This window comes from Diospyros lotus, chromosome 9, assembly GCF_014633365.1.
Source record: "Diospyros lotus cultivar Yz01 chromosome 9, ASM1463336v1, whole genome shotgun sequence".
Taxonomy (NCBI): Eukaryota; Viridiplantae; Streptophyta; class Magnoliopsida; order Ericales; family Ebenaceae; genus Diospyros; species Diospyros lotus.
Genome location: NC_068346.1, coordinates 15,255,638 through 15,275,812, shown reverse-complemented (window position 1 = coordinate 15,275,812; position 20,175 = coordinate 15,255,638). Strand labels below are relative to the sequence as shown.

The following is a 20,175-nucleotide window of genomic DNA, read 5'->3' as shown; positions in this document are numbered from 1 at the left end:
TTCTCCAAACCTCCCACACAATCCTTCAATGAACTCCCCCCATGTTTGGTTCCTCCTTAGTCGTATCACCCCCTAATACTAGGCGTCGACCTCCTCGTTGAAGTAGGCAACTGCTAAGGGTACCTTCTGCTGTTCAGGGACATTATACCATTCGAACAACCTTTCACATTTCCTCACCCACCACCGGGGGTTAATTCCTTCAAACATTGGAATCTCCATTCTATGCATAGGGAATCCCTGGGATTGATGGTTCATCGGACCACCAGGTCCCCTACCCAATATTCCTTCTTCTCTGCCCCCATGATTAATCTTGTCCTCCTGTATCTCTAACTCGCGATCAATCCTATTCCTCTGAAGGATAGGATCTATCCCCTCCCTTGGGGGAAACTCAGGCGCTAGCCTTATCAAGTATTGACGGCCTAACATGGCCATGAACTGTCGCATTTGTGCACCCAGTTCCTCCTGGACTCGAGTGATAGATCCTTCTAGCCTCCTTCCCATTCCATCCATGGCATCCTCTACCTTACGATCCAACGCAAGGATCACTTCCTAATTTCGGGTCGTACCCAACTCCAACTGCTCCATCTTGTTTTGGCACTCAGCTATCACCACCCCAATTTGCTGCAACTGGGATTCAAAATTCTTCATACATGTCCCTTCCGCCATGAGCTACCTTCTCCACCCACTGGCCAAAACCGAGCTCCAACACCAATATGTTACAGCCTTGTTGTGACAGCTGCAACCCTCCTACTAATCCGATGGAATTGGTAGGGAGATTTAGTCCTCCACTTGAGAATAGAGACAACAGTGAAGAAGAACAAGTAAGAAATTAGAGAAGAGAATGATAGAAGAGGGACGAACGAGAGCAAGATGAACGAGAGAGAGAGAGAGAGAGAGTGGTCAGATAGGAGAAATAGAATTTTGTTGATTTTCATGCATGCCTTTCCCAAGCGCACGAGAGGCATATTTGTAAGGCTGTTTGGGGGAGTATATTCTCCTAACAGTTGGGCCCTCACCCATAACCGCATAACAAACACTAATTCTAACACATTCTACTAGTCCTCTAGCACACTAACGGTTACAGCAGAAATTATAAACATAGAAATGAAGATCACGACTAGCAAAAATTTAAAAGAACTCCCAATAGACCGCTTCCATGACAGATTGGAAGAAAAAAGGTTGGTTGGCTTCTCACTTTCTTGAGGACAAGAAAGTTCTGAACCAGGGGGTAATTGTCAGGACCCTATGGTAGTTAGATGGTTAGTAGGGATGGTTGTAACAGTGGGATTAGTTAGGTTGTTAGCTACAGCTATAACAAATAACAATAGGCTGTTAGCTAGGGGGTTAAACGACTAAGGGCAGTTAGGTGGTTGGACAAATTGTTAAGATGGTTGGGAAGTTACCACCGATTGTTAACATGTAACTATCGATGATTGGCAGAGGATGGGCCTATATAAAGGGGTGTTCCCTTTAATGAAAGGAATCAATGAATACTTTGATGAATTTACAGTCAATCCCTCCCTCAATTTCTCTCTATTCCTTCTCTCCCTCTCATTCTCTCTCTCTCTCTCTCAAACCCAACCCTAATTCCCCTCACAAGGAGAATTTCCCCATTGTCAGGTCGAGACCCTGACAAGTCCTTTTATAATTTATAATATACTAGAAGTGAGGACTTAAGTTTGTATTCACCATTTTCTGAAGCAATCAGACCAGATACAATCTCATTTAAGAAGTATCAAAAGTGACATCATTAGACAAAAATATCACATGTAAGACATGAGCACAGCACACCACCTTAGGTACTCACAAGGCCTTCAATCCAACCAAGCTGGCTTAATTCAGTTTTATATAAATCACAAAACTGATTATTTGACAAACAAAATTGAGGCTGACGGAAATATCAAGACAAAAAGTATAGTAAGTTTATCTTTAAAATTTTCATTTTATTTCCAATTGCAATGCCTATTGCCCACTACAAATAGAGGCATGAAACATTAAAAAACTTGTTTTACTGTACCTGAGAAGCAAGAAGAACAGTGACATAGGCATATGCAAAAACAGAATTATTAGGGTTTACACATTGGTCGACAATCTGAAACAAAAAAACAGGAAATGTGTTAGTGCAATAATCAGTTACTTTAACATCTATTGTTAGGACAGGTGTGCAAGTAGAAGAAACCAATGCAATAAAGATGCAATAGACAACAGTCTAATTCCCGTACACAGAACAGAAAAATCCCACAGACACGTATACAGAGAGAGCAATAGACAACATTTTCACTGAATAATAAATTCTGGATATTACCTTCTCAGCATATATTGCAACACTGATAGACTGAGGGCAAGATGAATCAAAAAAAATCTGGTTCAGTTGATCTACTTTCTTTCTGCAAAAGTAAATTGATCTTTATAACACATATACATAAAACACATGCATCATGGGCAAGTACTTCAACCCAAATTAAAGACTGAGGGAACAAAGTTAGGTGTGGTAAACAAGTGCAAATTCCAAAAGCACAACCTAGTATACCACAGAATAAGGATTATTACGAATGGAAAAGGGCAAAAGAACAAGCAGGTTCCTTTCCAAAATGTCTGACAATAGTGTAGTTATAGTTTTAATACCAACAACTTCCCTTCTAGATTAGTGATTATGGTATCTTCCTTTTTGTGGTATTGCAACCTTTCATATCACACTAAGTTCAATAGCTGCTCTATGGCTCCTGTGTCTACTGGGACAGGTTGCAGAAATGTGTCAGGCCCTGACAAGCCAATTGAAGGTTCTACTCCTTTCCAGACCCAACCCCCCCCCCCCCCCCCCAAACCCCATTTTTTTTTACCGTGGAAGAGTAAATATAAATTATCAAAAGGAAAGAAGGATTCAAATTTTCGAATGTCTCTGTGCATTTTAGTAAAACAAATAGATATGCATGGCGAATGGGAGCACAATAACCGTGATAACTGAGATAGGCGCATTTATTGGAGGCATTCGTCTCACCTTACATTCTCTTTCGACCCACTAATTTGTTTGATCAGCCTGTTTATTTTTGATTGAAGGCTGAGATGAGCCTGGCACAGGAGAGACATTTATATCAAATGTTGTACTTCAATACATAAATACAAAACTTGAACTTAATAAAGCATTCAACAGCCAAATAATGAATCTGACTGTGAATTTGAAACTAAAACAAGGATATAATTGTCAGACATGGGGAATAACATTGATACATTTTTAATAACAAGAAAACATTAGAGCATGTTCGGTTTTCGTAGTAAAATCTATTTTTTAGTCCAAACTGAATAAATTCAAGAAAATGCACTTGGTGAATTAGTTTCAGAAATTTATCTCATAAAGGAAAATAATGTTCTAGTTCTAAAATTTGTTGACACACAAAAATCAACATTATATGAAAAAAAAATGATTTCAAATATTCTAGAGTTTTTTGGCTGGAAAACAATGAATGCATTATAAACCACTAGATCATGCCCGTATTATTCAGGTTCTACGGATGCAGTTTAATAACTCCAGCATTTTTTAGATGAACTTCATGAATAATATAAAATTTGATACTCCATAGATAGAAATTTGCACAAGACCAAGAAGAAAGAAGCAGATGCTTAAATTATTATTTCAATTTTTTTTAAGAAAACAGATGTTCGGATTATTAACTAAAAAATAGCATTTTAACTGAGCTGGAGCTTCAAAATCTGATAACTTTTATTTTGTCACTTACACTGCTAGAACCCAATCCCAGTGATGCATTCTTAGCAGCTACTTCCTGGTAAATCTGCCGTCTTCTATCCTCCAATTTTAAAGCACTTTCTGCACACTTGAGTGCATTTCCTGCAGCTAAAATTATCAGTTGGCCACTTTGCAGATAAGGAAAAAATTCTAATTGTTGTAAAGCAGAAGGCCAGCAAAAAAACATATTTTTATTCTATGAAAGAAATGATTGACGAGATATAATTCATGTATCCGACTCCACCTAGTTGGGAATAAGGCTTGGTGTTTGCGGCATTCCTAAATAACTCTGAATAAAAGTCTAGTAATGTGCTGATTTTCTACTGCTAGATGATTGACCTGAATGATATGCAATCTTATTTGTCAAGAGTATTGAGCCATGCTACAGAACTTAGATTATGCCAACTAGAGGAAAGCCAGAAGAGACACTTAGTAGGTAGAAAGTGTAAACATCGTTACTAATGCTTAACAAGAGCCATCATATCAAGTTGAATTGAGGAAGTGGAAAAAGATGTTGGTCTGCTTTGGTTGCCTTCAGTACCAAGACTGATTGCAGTCATCAACTCAAGACTCTCTCAAAGCACAATAAGGTAGCATCAATCCTGCCACTTCTACACCTAAAATTTCTGGGTAATAGAAGGATCAAATACCCATGCCCCAGAGGTGAGGCTGGGGATTGGCTTTGGGAGTTGAGACAACCTGCTTGTTGAACTGTTTTTACTCCATCAGATACAGACTTGTTGGATTGATCATTCAGAATTCCTAAGCTGGCTCTTTTAGGGCTCCCTGTAGCATCCGTTGAAGGAACTACAGCAGCAGCAGCTGCTGACCTCGCTGAATCTTCTGCAGCAATCTTTTTCTCAGCTTCTTTTGCTGCCTTCCTCTCAGTCTCCAAAGCTGCTGCTTTTGCCTCTTCAGCTCTCTTCTTTTCAGCCTCAAGTCTAGCCTGCATAAGAATAGAACCTCAAGATTAACACACAATTGTATTGAAATTAAATTACCACCAACTTCAGCAAGTACATTTACATGAGAACAGAAGCCAATCAATTATGTGCAAATTAATGGAATGAAACTACTATAATCTAAAGAATCTCAAAGCAGCATAGTCATAAGTGCTGCGTAAAAAAAAAAAAAAAAAAAAGTAAATTACACTGACCATTCCTGAGGTTTGACCTAATTACAGAAAGTACCCTCCACATTTTGGAAATAACAATGACCACCCTGCCATTAAAAAAACAGGGTAAATTGACTATTTTAACATGGGCTCTCTCCTCTCTCTTTCTCTCTCCTCTTCTCTCTCTCTCTCTAAACTATATATATTTATACATAAACCTGGTTTTATTTCACAAAATTATATTTAGAAAATCTAATTCTAAAGTAAAAATATTTTTAATAATAGAAAATATATTATCTATTTTAAAATGCATAGAAAATTAAAAAATATATAACCTAAAAATATGTAATATATTTATATACAAATTAAAATTCAAAAATTTTAAAAATGCCATCCTTGATGGTGGCCAGCCACCACTGCTAAAAACCACCATTGTTGAACTCTATCTGGGTTTAGAAATGGGGTTCAGCTCAATTGATAAACAGGGGGGGGGGGGGGGGGGAGAGAGAGAGAGAGAGAGAGAGCATTTTGGATATTTCAAAAATTTTAGCGCCGTTAAATAAATGGAGGGCGACAAAATGCAGCAAGGTTTACACAGAAAGGGTGGTTGCTGTAATTTCTCATATGCCAGGGGCAATTTGGTCATTTCCAGACATTTAACTTGGGTTAACTGAATGCAGGGGGTTTAGTGCAAAAATGTTTGTAAACTCAAGGGAGGTTACTGCAATTTTCAGAAGCTCAGGGGGTAATGTTTTCTTTTAGGGCAAACCTTAGGGGTAGTGGGTACGGAGCTCATTTTTTCCCAACAATATCCTTTTTATAACCAAGAGTAACCCAAAAAAATACACTTCAAAACTCAAGTATCCAACTTATCATCTCTACCAGCTAGTTGATGAACAAACAAGGCACAATCAGAGATAAAGGAGGAAGAGGAAACAATGACTCGCCAAGAAACATGATAGAATGAGGAGAGTGACACTAAAATTAAAGACAGCATCCAATTAATGACATAAAAGGTAATAAGTATAGCATCTCTCCAGAAAGTTTTTGACATTTTATTCAAAAGAGTAAACAACTGGTTTTTTCAACAAGAAGCAGATTTTTCCCTTCAATCATGTCATTTTGTTGTGGAGTTGTTCATATAAGCAGTTAAAAGAAGAACTGCATATTGTAAAGTAAAACCAGTTGCAAACACAATTAGAGGAAACTGATCCACATTATGTTGCTGCACACAGAGAGTAGACTGATCACTCAACCAATGATGAAGAGGTAACTTGGTCCACATTTAGTGCAAGACTAGGGAAATTGGAATCAATGAGAGTGGACTGGAGACAGTGAGGAAATACATGGTAGCATGTATCTTAGCTAAAATTATTGACATTACTAGGATCGTTCAAGGGCTGAATTAAAAAAATAAAAGAAAAATAAGAAGCATATTGCTGTCTCCAAAATAGTTATGACAGGTCGAGTTAGCTATTGCATGAGGAATGCCACTGAACATATTGCGTCTTATCCCAAAGAAAATTTAAGTAATTGGATACTGAATTAACAAACCTCTGCTTCTGCTCTGAGCTTTTCTTGGCGAAATTTTTCCTCTTGAAGAGCTTTTTCTCTTCTTTTGGCCTCTTCAATTGCTGCATCATCTCTTATTCTCCTTTCTTCTATTTGGGATTTGTGTTCATGGTCCCTCTGGACAGCTGTCAAGTGATTATCAAGTGCTTCTGCTCTAACATAATTAATAAAAAGTATAAATTTAATTGCTCTGGTAATTCTAGCAAGAAAATATACACACAAAAACAGAATCAAATATTTCTCTTTGGTTCAGGGAAAAAAAGAACCAAATATCATCTCAGTTTAAATCATGTACTTCAGCCAATCATGTAATAAAATTGACAACACTTTCTTCTATAATGCAAGGGAATTGAAAACTCTACATCAATACACTGAATTGATCAATCAACATGAATTTTCATCAATGTTATGCGACTACTAGGTATAATTTTGGGACATTTTTAACAGATATATGTGCATCTCAAAATAAACTTCAATCACCATTTGGTTTTCTGTAGTCAACCTACTCTAGTTATAATAATAAAAATATTATGATAAAAGAAATCAACTTATGCAAGGGGGAAAAGAAACTTAAAACAACACATCTTAGTAACGTCTATTTTATATACAATCCAACTCAGATTAATAAAAAGAAAAGTGATGAAAGAAGATAGGTCAACAATATCATATATGAAGAATATTCATTTACATTATAATGCATAATTTGCATAGATAACACTGAAAATGTAAACAGATTGCTAAACCAATGCAGAACCAGCTGACGGAATAGGTCAGAACCAGAATAGAGGATCTTACTTCTTGCGTTGATATTGCACATCAAGTTTTCTATCCATTTCTTGCCGAGCTTCAACATATTTCTTTACTTGAGCAAGCGCAGAAGTAAATTTGTTGTTTTCAATCATCAGATCTGCCTCCCATGCTAATATTTGGTTCCTAATCTCATCCTGTTCATCACATAGTTAACTTAGAGCAAAGATTAGGACACAATGGCTGTTTTATGAGGGGAGGAACAAACAAAGGATTCCTTCAAAAGAGTAAGTGGCCAGCTTTACTTCGAGTTTACACATTGTCATCTCATACACTAAGCAATTGACTCTCTCTCCCCCCCCCCCCCCCCCCCGCCCCCCTGCGGTAGTTATTAAAGATGCAAGGCAAACTAAGACACAAAGGGGTCCTGGAACCCGAGGTGCGCGCAGAACAAAGGTGAGGCGCACTGGGAAAAATATATATAATTTAATAAAATATAGGCAAATTAAAAAGATAAAAGCAAAATATAATAAATTAACAAGTATTCATCATCAAATTCAAACATAAACAATTCACAATCAAACAAAAAAATTCAAGAAAATAAACACAACAATAATAACATCCAACATCAATCATCATCAATCATAAGATGATCATCATCATCATTTAAATTATATTAGTCACTTCCAAAGTCTTCCTCTTCTTCAAATTCTTCTTCAAAATCAATATCTTCCTCCTCATCTCTTAGTGTTACAGGAGTACTAATCTTTGATTGAGAAGAAGATACTTTTGTCGTTCCCTTTCCCTTTGTCATAACGCTTGTTCCTTTGGCTGATCTAGTGTGATGGACACTCTCCTCAACTCCAGCAGCTCTAGTAACAGTACTCCATGTTAAAGAATCATCCTCAAACACAGTCTTCTTCCTCATCTGATGACCCATCCATTCTACCCATCAACCATTCATTACTATCATCTATGTCCTTCAACAATGCTCGATTGTATTTTACAAACACCAAATCATTCAAGCATTGTTGAGCTAGCCTATTCCTTTTTTTTGTTATGAATCTGCAAATTGATACAGAACATTTTTAATAAGTATATGTCATCTGAAACAAAAAACTAAGTAAACAGTCTATGTTAGTTGTTACTTACATGCTCAAAAATGCTCCAATTACGCTCGCATCTAGATGCACTACAAGTAAGGCTAACAACAACAACAACAACATATCCAGCCTTTATCCATAAACCCTAAACTACAAGTAAGGCTAAGCACTTTAATTGCAAATTTTTGCAAGTTCGGCATGGAAGATCCATAAGAGTTCCACCATTCAACTATTGAGATGGAATAATTAGGCTAATGCTAATTATCAAACATCTTATAAACTAATCTTAAAAAATTAACTACACGTTAATTTAATTTGAAAATTGAAATAAATCCCAACAAACCCAATTACTTGGGGATTTTGTCTTTCTGTGTCAAATAGCCAACTCCATGCCAAAAACTCCTTCAGAATTTTAATACCGAGTGAAATGGTCGCTAATTTTGTCTTGCTCCTCATAGCTTGGAACCAACCCTTTGCAAAGCTTTGTAGAATCCCGTCATAATCTCTTCAATTTCAGAAATACTAGAATCTGAGTAAAAGAATTCTGGATTTAAAAAGTGTCCAGCTGCATACAAAGGTTGATGGAGTTGACATTCCCACCTTTTATCAACGAATTTAACACTTCATCATATTTTTCTTCTCTTTCCTAAAAGAATTTTGCAATGGTTTCCTTACCTCTAGATCCATCCCCCATAAATGTATCCCATTGCAGGTCTCTTACCACCATCAACCAACCTAAAGACTCAGACTGAAGGACCAAATACCTTAAGAACATAAACAATGCTAGTCCAAAATGTGGGCATTAATATGGTGGTAGTCACTCTTTTACCCGCGGCTTCCTTAGACCATTTGCTTGTTGTCTAGTCCTCTGAGGTGAACATTTGTCTCTAATTCGTCTTTTGCTTATGTATTCTCAAAAGTGTGAGATAAGTAGTTGCAAATCTCATGACATTGATTCAAACAAACTCTCTTGCTCCTGTAAACTTCCTAAACATATTCACCACTCCCAGTCTAATATATATATATAAGCATTCAATTGCATTGTCCTCTTTAATGTTGTACCAACAATAGGCATTTTGCTTATATCTTCTGTGAGATTTATCTTTATGCCATGACTTATCTCATTAGGATTAGCTTATGTCATGATCCATTTAATATTAGTATATATAGGCATACAATCTACTGTTTGAGTAAGGAATTTATTTCCTCCAACTAGGGTTTGTTTGAGTAAGGAATTTATTTCCTCCAACTAGGGTTTGTCTCTATCAAGTTTTCTGATTCAACATGGTATCAGAGCCACCATCCAAATCCTAGTTGCAACCGTAGCCTCCTTGCTGCCTCAACACTGCCTCCGCCATAACGTTGTCAGTCTCCTCCCTCAACTCTAGCGTGCATCACACCTCCGGCCTCCTCTCCAGCAGCGACCATCTTGTCTCCAGCTCGCAACTGCCATTGACCGTCATCACCCACGGCCTGCACTGTAGCTACCACCATCACTTATGTCTGCTACCACCGCTACTGCGCCTCCACTGCCTCAAAGCCATATGTCTGTCACCTTGCCTCACCATCCTTAGATCTGATTCTTCTGCGACCTGTCAGCCTGCCTCCATAGTCGTCGCTGCTTCTCCACTGCCTCCGACGCTGCTGACTCGCTCAAATCAGACTACCACTTGCCTAGATCCAGTCACCGCCACTGTTGTTGTCCAAATCCAGCCGTGACTCATTACCCAAATCCGGTCGCATCTCTCTCATCGCCCAGATATGCTCCCATCGCCGCCATTGTTGCCCAACTCCAGTTATCGCTGCCTCCAAATCCAGCCATCCTAGCTCCCACCTAGATCTACGTTCGCAACTTTCGTCGCTACCACCTTCTTCCGCTATCGCCTCCCACTAACACCATCTCCGTCGACTTGTCGTTACAGATCTCGTCGAATCTGCATCTTCATTCTTTCACTAGTCTCTCACGATCTATCGTCAAATCTATCTCTCGTCTCTCGTCAAATCTGCCTCATCAATCTCTCGCTAGATCTATCTCCTCAGCTGCCATCCCTCCAGCCATCATTTCTCAAATCCGGTCACATCACCAATCTACCATCGTCGCCGCCTCCTTCCTCACTGTTGTCTTCTACAACAATGCCCACGCCATAGTTATCAAAGGCGCACCTAGGCGCGAGGCGCCTTAAGGCGCCAGTTTGGCGCCTCGCCTTGGCCAAGGCGAGGCGGTTTTGGCGAGGCCCTCACCTTGCGCGCCTAGGCGCTGGGGCGTGAGGCGCGCCTAGGCGTGCCTCATGAAACTGAGCTTTTCTACTTAAATCTTGCAGCCCAATCGCGCTTGCCTCTCCTCCCGACTGCATCCAGCCGCGCTTGCCTCTCCTCTCCAGCTCGCTGCTCGCTCCTCACTCCTCCCGACTATAGCATCTACCGTGCTTGCCTCTCCTCCCAACTCGCTGCTCGCTGGCCCTCGCTGCTCGCTCGCCCTCCCTGCTCGCTCGCCCTCGCCCGATCTTCCATTCTTCCTCTTCCTCTCTAGCCCTAGCCGCGCGGTCGCGCCTGCCTCCTCTCTTCCTCTTCTCTCCAGCTCGCCCTCGCCCGATCTTCTTCTTCCTCTCCTCTCCAGCTGCGACCCCCTCCTCTCTTTCTCTCCAGCCCCAGCCCGATCCTCCTCTTCCTCTTTGCCGCGCCTGCCTCCTCTCTTCCTCTCCTCTCCAGCTCGCTGCTTGCTCGATCTTCCTCTCCAGTCTCCAGCCGCGCCCTTTCTTCTATTCTCCTCTGCTGAGTTTGCCCACGCCACGGTCTTCTCCTCTCTTCCTCGCCTCTTCTCATCTGCTCTTGAGCTCTTCAAGTTGAAGCTGCTAAGGGCCTAAAGCTGCTGCCGCCGCTGCCCACATCTTCTCCTATATTCATAATTTCATATTGTAAGTTCTTTAGTTGTATTTTATTTGTTTATTTCTTGAATTTTTGCTTAATTTATTTTGCTGGCAGCTAGTTGCTAAAATTTGCTTTTAAGTCTTTATAATTTATTTCTATAATTAGGAGAATTTTGATGAAATTGGAACTGTGTTGCAACAGCCCAATAAATGTCATCAACCACTTCCAAAACGGACCCGGCATGGAATTATTTTGAAGCTGATCCTAATGATAGAAATACCACCACATGTAAATTTTGTCGTAAAGTAACAAAAGGTGGTATATTTCGGGCGAAACAACATCTTGTGGGCGATTTTAGGAATACTAAAGCTTGTCCAAAATGTCCTCCATCAGTAAAAGAAGAGATTGGAGAGTACATGCAAAAGAAGAAAAATAACAGGGATGAGCGAAATATAGCATCGTTAGATGATGATATTCAATTTGGTGAAGGGTATGATGATGATGATGATGAGCCGCTGCCTCAAAGTAGAAAAAGACCCAATGTATCTACCGGAAGTGGAAGCGGTACTGGTAGTATTGGTAGTGTTAAAGGGCCAACACAAAAAGGTCCACTTGATGTTTTTCTTAAAGACCCAGAAGTTAATGTGTTGAAAAGCAAGGGCAAAGGAAAGCAAACAAGGTTGGGTGAGCATGATTTTGCAAAAAAAGAGTTAAGAGCTCGAGTTTGTAGAAGCTTTGCACGATGGATGTATGATGCAGGCATTCCATTCAATGCAGTGACATATGACAATTTTAAAGTATTTATAGAAGCAGTTGGTCAGTATGGTCCGGGTGTGAAGCCGCCTAGTTACCATGAAGTCAGGGTTCCCCTTCTCAAACAAGAGGTGGAAGCCACTCGTGAAATGATGAAAGATCATGAAGAGGCGTGGGCCAAATATGGATGTTCCATTTTGTCAGATGGCTGGAAAGACAAGAGGGAAAGGACATTGATTAACTTTTTAGTCAATTCTCCTAAAGGAAGTATGTTCTTGGAGTCTGTTGATGGTTCTAGCTATTCAAAGACTGGGGAAAAGATGTTTCAATTATTAAGTAAATGTGTGGAAAAGATTGGAGTAAGAAATGTGGTGCAAGTGGTCACCGATAGTGCTTCAAACAATGTTTTAGCAGGTATGAAATTCATTTTTGTAATTTGTATTATGTTTATAAATAGAACAATTTGAATATTCATTAGATATTTATTATTTACTAATATCTTGTTAATTTCACTCTAAATAATAACAGGAAGATTTTTGGAGGCAAAATATCCTACGTTGTTTTGGACACCATGTGCAACGCACTGTTTGGATTTAATGTTGGAAGATATTTTCAAGTTACCTAATATGAAGAAGACATTTGAGAGAACTGTTATGGTGAATAGCTATATCTATACTCGTTCGGGTCTAGTAAACATGCTTAGAAGGTTTACTGACAAGAAAGAGTTGTTGAGACCTGCAAAAACACGGTTTGCAATTGCCTTTATCACTTTGGGCAGGATGCATAGTCTGAAAAGCAACCTTAGAAGGATGTTTACCTCCGAGGAGTGGATGACAAGCAAGTGGGTAAAAGAAGCGGGGGCTAAAAAGGTTGTATAAGTGATTTTGATGCCTTCATTTTGGAACAATGTTGTATTTGCTTTAAAGGTGGCTGGTCCATTGGTGCGTGTATTGCGCTTAGTGGATGGTGAGAAGAAGCCTGCTATGGGATACATATATGAGGCCATGGATAGGGCCAAAGAAGCGATTGCTAACTCTTTTAATGGGGATGAAAAGAAGTATGCACCCATTTTTCAGATTATTGATAATCGATGGGATGTTCAGCTTCATCACCCCTTGCACGCAGCTGGTTGGTACTTGAACCCAGAATATTTCTACAAGGCTGAACGTATAGATCCAGAGATCATGACTGGCTTATATGAATGCATTAGAAAGTTAAATCCAGATATAAAGGTTCAAGACCAAATTGATGCTGAGCTTTCGATGTATAACAATGCAGATGGGTTCTTTGGAAACTATATGGCTATTAAAAAGAGAGCTGAGAAATCACCAGGTACACATATAAATATTACATTATATATATAATCATTCTAGATAATAGATAATAACTAACCCATGAATTTTATTGGACAGCTGAATGGTGGGCTTCATATGGAATGTCAACACCCACGTTGCAAAAATTTGCAATTCAAATTCTTAGCTTGACTTGTAGTTCATCTGGGTGTGAACGTAATTGGAGTGTGTTTGAAAATGTAAGTGCATTGTACATATACACTTACAATTTTTATTAGTAGTTGGTTTGTTTCATGTAACTTATTCTTAGTATGTTTTTGCATAAATTGCTGTAGCTTCATACTAAATGGAGAAACAGGCTTGATCAACTTCGTTTAAACGACTTGGTGTTTGTGAAATACAATAGAGCATTGAGGCGTCGATATCAAATGCGTGATACCATTGACCCTATCATATTGACCGACATTGATGAAAGCAATGAATGGTTGACTGGAAAACTTGATGAGGAGAATGATAAAGATGATGAAACTGTTTTTCCAGATGACATTGGGAATGGGTTGACATGGAGTAATGTTGCTGCGGCTGCAGGAGTTGGAGAGCCTAGTTATCAATTTAGAACTAAACAAACTCAATCACAATTGGGATCAACTTCGGTTTCGACTTCAAAGCGGCGAGTAACTCAAGAGATTGAAGAGGAGGAAAGTGAGGCAGGGACCGAAGATGATGAAGACTTGGAAGAGGGAGAAGAATTGAGAGATGAAGAAGAAGATGAAGGGGTGATTGAAGGGGATGATGAAGATATTGACCTTGATGTTGATGATCTCCTTGATGATGATTGATTAAAAAACTTTTTTATATTGATTGTGGACTTGTAGTGTTTATGTGTTTGTTTAGAACTTTGCATTATAATTGGTACTTGGTAAAGTTTAAGACTTTAAGTTTGAACTTTGATGATGTTTCTAGTTTAGAATTTGCATGATGAATGAATTAACTTTGATGTTGTTAGTTTATAGAATTTGAAGATAATGAATCATGAATGATATGAATGTGTTATTATTGATAATTTGATAATTGTTTATGATTTTACAAGATTTTGAGTTTTTTTCCTAAAAGGTGCGCCTCGCTTCGCAAAGGCGCACCTCGCCTCGTGCGCCTCGCGCCTCAGGCTGCGCCTCGCGCCTTTCAGAACTATGGCCCACGCACCCTCAAATAAACTAGAGAGGGAGTGTGAGATTTATCTTTTATGTCATGGCTTATGTCATAACCCATTTAGTATTAGTATTAGTATATATAGGTGTACAATCTATTGTTTGAGTGAGGAATTTATTTCCTCCAACTAGGGTTTGTCTCTCTCAAGTTCTCTGATTCAACATCTTCTAACATCAAATCAATGCAATGTGTCGCAAAAGGAGTCCAATATAAATGTTTTTGCTTTGCTTGCAACAATTCCCCTAAAAATTAAGATAAGAAAATAAATTTTAAATTTAATCACTAACTAAAATAAGATTATGAAAATGAATTGAAGATTTTGTAAGTAAATTCAAAATTGAATTGTCTTACCTACAAGGACATTATCAGATGCATTATCGCCTATCGGTGACAACTTGGACAACGTTTCTCTCTCTGATACACTCCACCAAGCTATTAAGTAATTCAACAAATTCCAAGAAAACTGAACCCTTTGGAGAATTTACCAAAAAAATTATCAAAGTTCTCTATTTCTTATCAATTCATCCATCAACCATAATAGAGCAACCATACTTTGCCCATTCTTCCTTGTGAGACTTCATCATTAGTTTCACATCAACAACTTCCTTATGTAACAAAGGAACCCTAACCTCATGGTAAGTTGGTGGTTTCATCCCAATGTCGAATTGACCAATAGATTCAACCATCACAGCCAAACTAGGATAGTTGACAACATTAAATGGAATTGCCGCATCATACATCCATTTAGCAATATCTCTACAAGCTTCCTCACACAATTCCTGTTTACAAACTTCATTCATTGTACTTTGTCTCATCCTCTTCCTATCTTGCAATACTTTCTCTGCACTAGGAGTACAAAATACATCCATTGGCCTTTTTACATTTGGCTTTTTTGCATTGATAGCCTTATTACTGCCCTCTTTTGGATTCTTAATTTTAAGTCCAACAATATCATCTTCATCTACATCATCTATTGTTGGTTTCCTCTCAACTTCCGTAGCTTCCTACAAGCCCATACTTCGTATTTTGGATAGCTATCATTGCAAGCTTATACTTGGTTGGAAGGACTGTAGTTCAAAATAACTAATATTTCTCGATTGGTTATTGGTTCTTCGTGGCCAGGAGCTCTCGATTGGTTGGTTCTTCTCTTAGTCGCGGCCAAAGGACTATAGTCTGCCTCTTTTCTTTCTTAGCAACTGAAACCCTAAGCATTCATATTAAGGGGGTGTTTGTTAACCAAGATAAGAAGGAGAAAAGATTAGATATGGGAAGCATTCCGGATGTTTGGTATTTCCAACGTGTTTGTTAACCTTATCTGATCATTTCCGAAAAATGCCTCACGTGACCTCTTATCTCCTCCTTTCAAGATAAATTTATCCGACCTTCCCCCTCGGATAAATTTATCTTGCTCTTTCAAGATAAGGCTGAATTACTTATCTGCCCCTTGTAAGATAATTAATGCCATTTAGTGCATTTTAAAGATTTAAATTTATTAAAAAACCTTATTTATTTAACTCTTATAATTAATATTTTTTAATATATTTTTAAATTATTATATGTTTTGACAATTTTTAAAATTTAAATGACATTATTCATTTCATTGATTTTTAAAATTTAAATTTCTCTCTCTATATATATTTTATTTAACTCTTTTCAACTCTTTTTAAATTTATTTTTGGACATGAATTTGAAAAATAAAATATTATTTTTAATTTTAATCTTAATTTTTTTGACAATTCATATTAATCATAAAATACTATTTTAATCATAAATTTGATAATAGGGATATTTTGGTAAAAAAACCCTTATCTTGGTGCTTATCATATGTATTAACAAACACATGGAAAGAAAAAATACAATTATCAGTGGATTCTAAAAAATTTAACAAACAGTCTGATAGAAATCTTGAAATGCTTCCCGGCCTTATCTTGATCATTTCATATCTTGATCCGAAAAGCATCTCAATCTTATCTTGATACCACCTTATCTTGCTCATTTTAACAAACGTCCCCTAAGGAAAGAAAGGCTTTTAGGGTTTGGGATTATCTCTATTGGGCTGGGTTGTAGGGCTTTTCTTGTTTTATTTTATATATATTAAAGATATGAGAGGCATGCCTCTTGCCTTTGCTAAGGAGCTCTCCTCTATAAGGCCGCCTCACTAGAGATGTCAAAAGGGTCGCCCCGGTCCGGCCTTTTTTGCCGTGGGTAGGGCCCGGGCCGAGCCCTTAGCCCACAGGCCCTACGGGGCGGGCTCGATGATGTTTGGAAATTTCACATACGTCACAATGTAAAGCACTAGGATATACTTGCTTAAATAAATTAGGAAACATAGTTTTTAGTAAATGAAAAGGGAGATGCCCTAGTCGGTAATGATAAAGCCAAATGTCAACATGGGATGAATGAGACTGAGATGTGCAGGCTATTTTTAAGCTGAGTTCTGTTAGGACGCAAGAACTCCCTCTTTAGAACATACAACCTAGAGATGTCAAAAGGGCTAGCCCGGGTCTACCGACGGGCTTTTTAAACGGGTTGGGCCGGCCCATTTACTAAAAGGGAGTGGGCCCGGTCCGGTCTTTTTTGCCGTGGGTAGGGCCCAGCCCATGGGCTAGAGGGCCGGGCCGGACCCTTAGCCCACAGGGCCTAGCGGGTCGGGCTCACTAGGCCTGGCCCACAGGCCCTGGTAAGTCGGGCCCACCAAGCGCGCCTTTTTCTTCTTTTTTTAAATATTTTTTTTTTTAAAATAATGCATATATAAAAACCATTGTTTTCCTTTTTAAACAATTTTCTATCTTAAGTTTTAAATATTATTTCATCATTTTATATTTCAAAATTCTATATGCCTTGCAAATTTTCTTGTGAATTGATATGAAAAATAATACACATAAAAAAAGGAGAATGTTTATTTATAACTTAAATATATAAAAAATTTAGCTTAGAAATTTTAAATATATTGATGGTTATTATTTATATATATTGCGAAATATAAATTTTTTAGCATCCAATATCAATAATTAATAAAGAATAACACAGTTAAAAAAATAAATGAACAAGGAACACTGCAATTTATAGAGGTTCGAGCCCTTCGGTAAACAAATGACCTACTCATATTTCTTCAAGCCATCACTTGAAGAAGTTTAATAAAATAATTTTTTTAGCTTTTTTACATGAGCTAACAACCATCCCTAATAATCCTAGGCAATTTTTAGATGTACGAAATTTTTAAATCTCTTGCTGCAGCAAGATCATTATCTTGCGGCTAGCAAAAAACTCTCATCACTCAAATGGTGATTGCCAATACTGATTGGCGAGGGAGTACAATAGTTAAATTAAATTTTTACATCTTTTCGATTAAGTAAAAGAAAATAGTACAAAATTACAAAGATAAAGCGGCATCAGCTAGTCATCAACATCATCTTCACTTTATTCATCTACTAACTCAATCCCTTGTTCTTCGAACTCCACATCGAGTCAATTTTTAAAGCAAACACACATTTCCAATATTTTTGTGATAATCTTGATCTTTTTGAATCTAACACCCTGTTACGTGCAGAGAAAGCAGACTCCGATGGTACTGTGGACACTGAAGGAGTTAGCACATAAACAGCCATGACAGCCAAAACGGGATATGTGTGTTGGTTTAGGCACCACCAGGCCAAAACATCAAAATTATTTATTTCATCATCAGAAAATTGCATATCTCTATTTAAATAGAAGTCTAATTCATTAAATGCACTACTTGACGTTATAGTTGTTTTTTTTTTTATTGTTTACTTCTCAAAAATTTTGAAAATTCAAATTTTAAATTTCCTTTGGATTTTGTTTGTATTGATGAGTCTTCAACTTGTTGTCTAAATTTAAAATGAAATTCGTACAAATTATATATTTCATATACTAATTGTTTAACTTCATATTTAGTATCATCTATATTAATGCTCATAGCATCGCCATAAAGATCTAAAAAACCATCTACATCATTCCCCTTTTGTGTGGGATCTAACGTACTAGCTATTAGGTAAAGTGGTAGAATTTGCATCCAATATTTCTTAAATTTTGTTCCATTGGGTCAAGAAATGGCATGTAACTTTGATGTTCTCTATATTTATTGAAACAATTTACTATACTATATATTTCTCTTAAAAAAAGGTGAGTTGTTGGGTATTTACAACTAGAAAAATGTAATTGTAGCATGATAAAATTGTTCTAATATAAAAAGAAGTATATCTAACAAATTCCAATCAAGTTTAGTTATGTGATGAGATGGGGGCATTTTTTTATTCCAAAACATTGTTAAAAGTTCTCTATATGGTGTTATCATTTGTAATAACAAAAATGTTGAGTTCCATCTAGTTTCAATGTCTTTCGAAATTTTTTTATAAGGCAGTTGATAAGCATGAACTAATTGTTTCCTTTCTCTAAGTTTAAACGTATTAGTGCATATGAATTTTAAACAACTTTTTACTTTTTCTAATGACTCTGAATCTACACGAAGACCATCTTGAATACATAGATTTAAAATGTGACATGCACATCTATTATGGAACAATTTTTCACCTAAAATTAAGGGCATAGAAAATTTTAATAGTTCCACTGCGACATTATTATTACTAGCATTATCAAAAGAAATAGTAAATAATTTTTCCAGAATATTGTAATCTAATACGGACTGTGAAATCGCTTGAGCAATGTGATTTCCACTGTGTTCTTCTATAAGTTCTTTAAAAGTAATTATTCTTTTTTGAATAGCCCACATGTCATCTATCTAATGGGCTGTCACACATAAATAATGGTTATTTGTTAGTCCGTCATAACATATGTCAGACGTAAGTGAGATTTTACTAGTAAGTCGATTAAATACATTTTTTAGCTTATCTTTATATATTAAAAATAATCTCATTGTTTAATTTCTAATAGTGCTCCTAGAGAAACCTCTAGACTGTGAATTGCATACAGTTTTACAATACCACTTAAAAGCAGGATCTTATGCAAACAAAAAAGTGCATTCTGATTTAATTATCATTTTAGCTAAACATTCATTGTCTAGTTGTGGATTATAACAATGAATATTACCTGAAAGATTTAATTGAGTTTGTGTACTACCTTTTTCACTACAGGCCATTGTCTTCTCATGCTTTGTCGCGTGCCTTTTCAAATAACCTGTTCCATTGCCACACACAAGACGTTTTTTACATACCTTATATTGGGCCATTTCACCCTCGCCTTCAACCTTAAACTATTTCATAATAGTTCCAAACAGCGCCTGTCCGCTGTCTTTTCCTAACAACTCCCAAATTTGACGGACCTGCATCCTCTTCTTCGTTCTCTGAGTGTTGGTGGGGGTGGAAAATCAGCAGGTCCAGCAAAGTTGATGTTGTCATCCTTTTCTAGTGAGTCAAGTGGAAGTGTTTCATCCTGATCTGCATAATTTGTGTTATACAAATTAGGAATGAAATCCACTAGGGGTTGGGGCTGAGGACGACGAGGTGGACGGATTATGGGGTTAGATGTGCTAGACCGTGGTGAATCTATAGAACTAGAAGAAGTCTCACGAGAAAAACGGGTGGATTTTGAGCAATAAAGGAAAGACATTATTATTGATTGTTAAAAATAGAAAAAAATATAAATTGTTTAGGAATAAGAATAATATCTAACTTGTGAATGGATAAAATTTATAAAATAGAAAGGCAAAAATAAGTAAGAATTAAGAAGTCAAACTCAAGAACAATCGAACAACTGAATTGCATAGAATTCGAAAGCAAATGAAAATAACTCATATCT

At 37.4% G+C, this 20,175-nt stretch overlaps 1 protein-coding gene across 3 annotated transcripts in view; it reads right to left on the bottom strand.

Moving 5' to 3' along the window:
- The window catches only part of LOC127810649 (mRNA export factor GLE1), a 69,066-nt gene that overhangs the window by 26,501 nt on the left and 22,390 nt on the right, over nucleotides 1-20,175 (bottom strand). For 2 of the 3 annotated variants that reach the window (XM_052350226.1, XM_052350223.1), the window contains exons 6-12: nucleotides 7,224-7,372; nucleotides 6,411-6,582; nucleotides 4,442-4,688; nucleotides 3,735-3,850; nucleotides 2,999-3,069; nucleotides 2,306-2,387; nucleotides 2,018-2,092 (exon numbers count right to left, since the gene is read on the bottom strand). In XM_052350226.1, the coding sequence (XP_052206186.1) occupies nucleotides 2,018-2,092; nucleotides 2,306-2,387; nucleotides 2,999-3,069; nucleotides 3,735-3,850; nucleotides 4,442-4,688; nucleotides 6,411-6,582; nucleotides 7,224-7,372 (912 nt within the window). The remainder of the gene's footprint in view (nucleotides 1-2,017; nucleotides 2,093-2,305; nucleotides 2,388-2,998; nucleotides 3,070-3,734; nucleotides 3,851-4,441; nucleotides 4,689-6,410; nucleotides 6,583-7,223; nucleotides 7,373-20,175) is intronic. The other variant, XM_052350225.1, reaches the window with a different exon arrangement.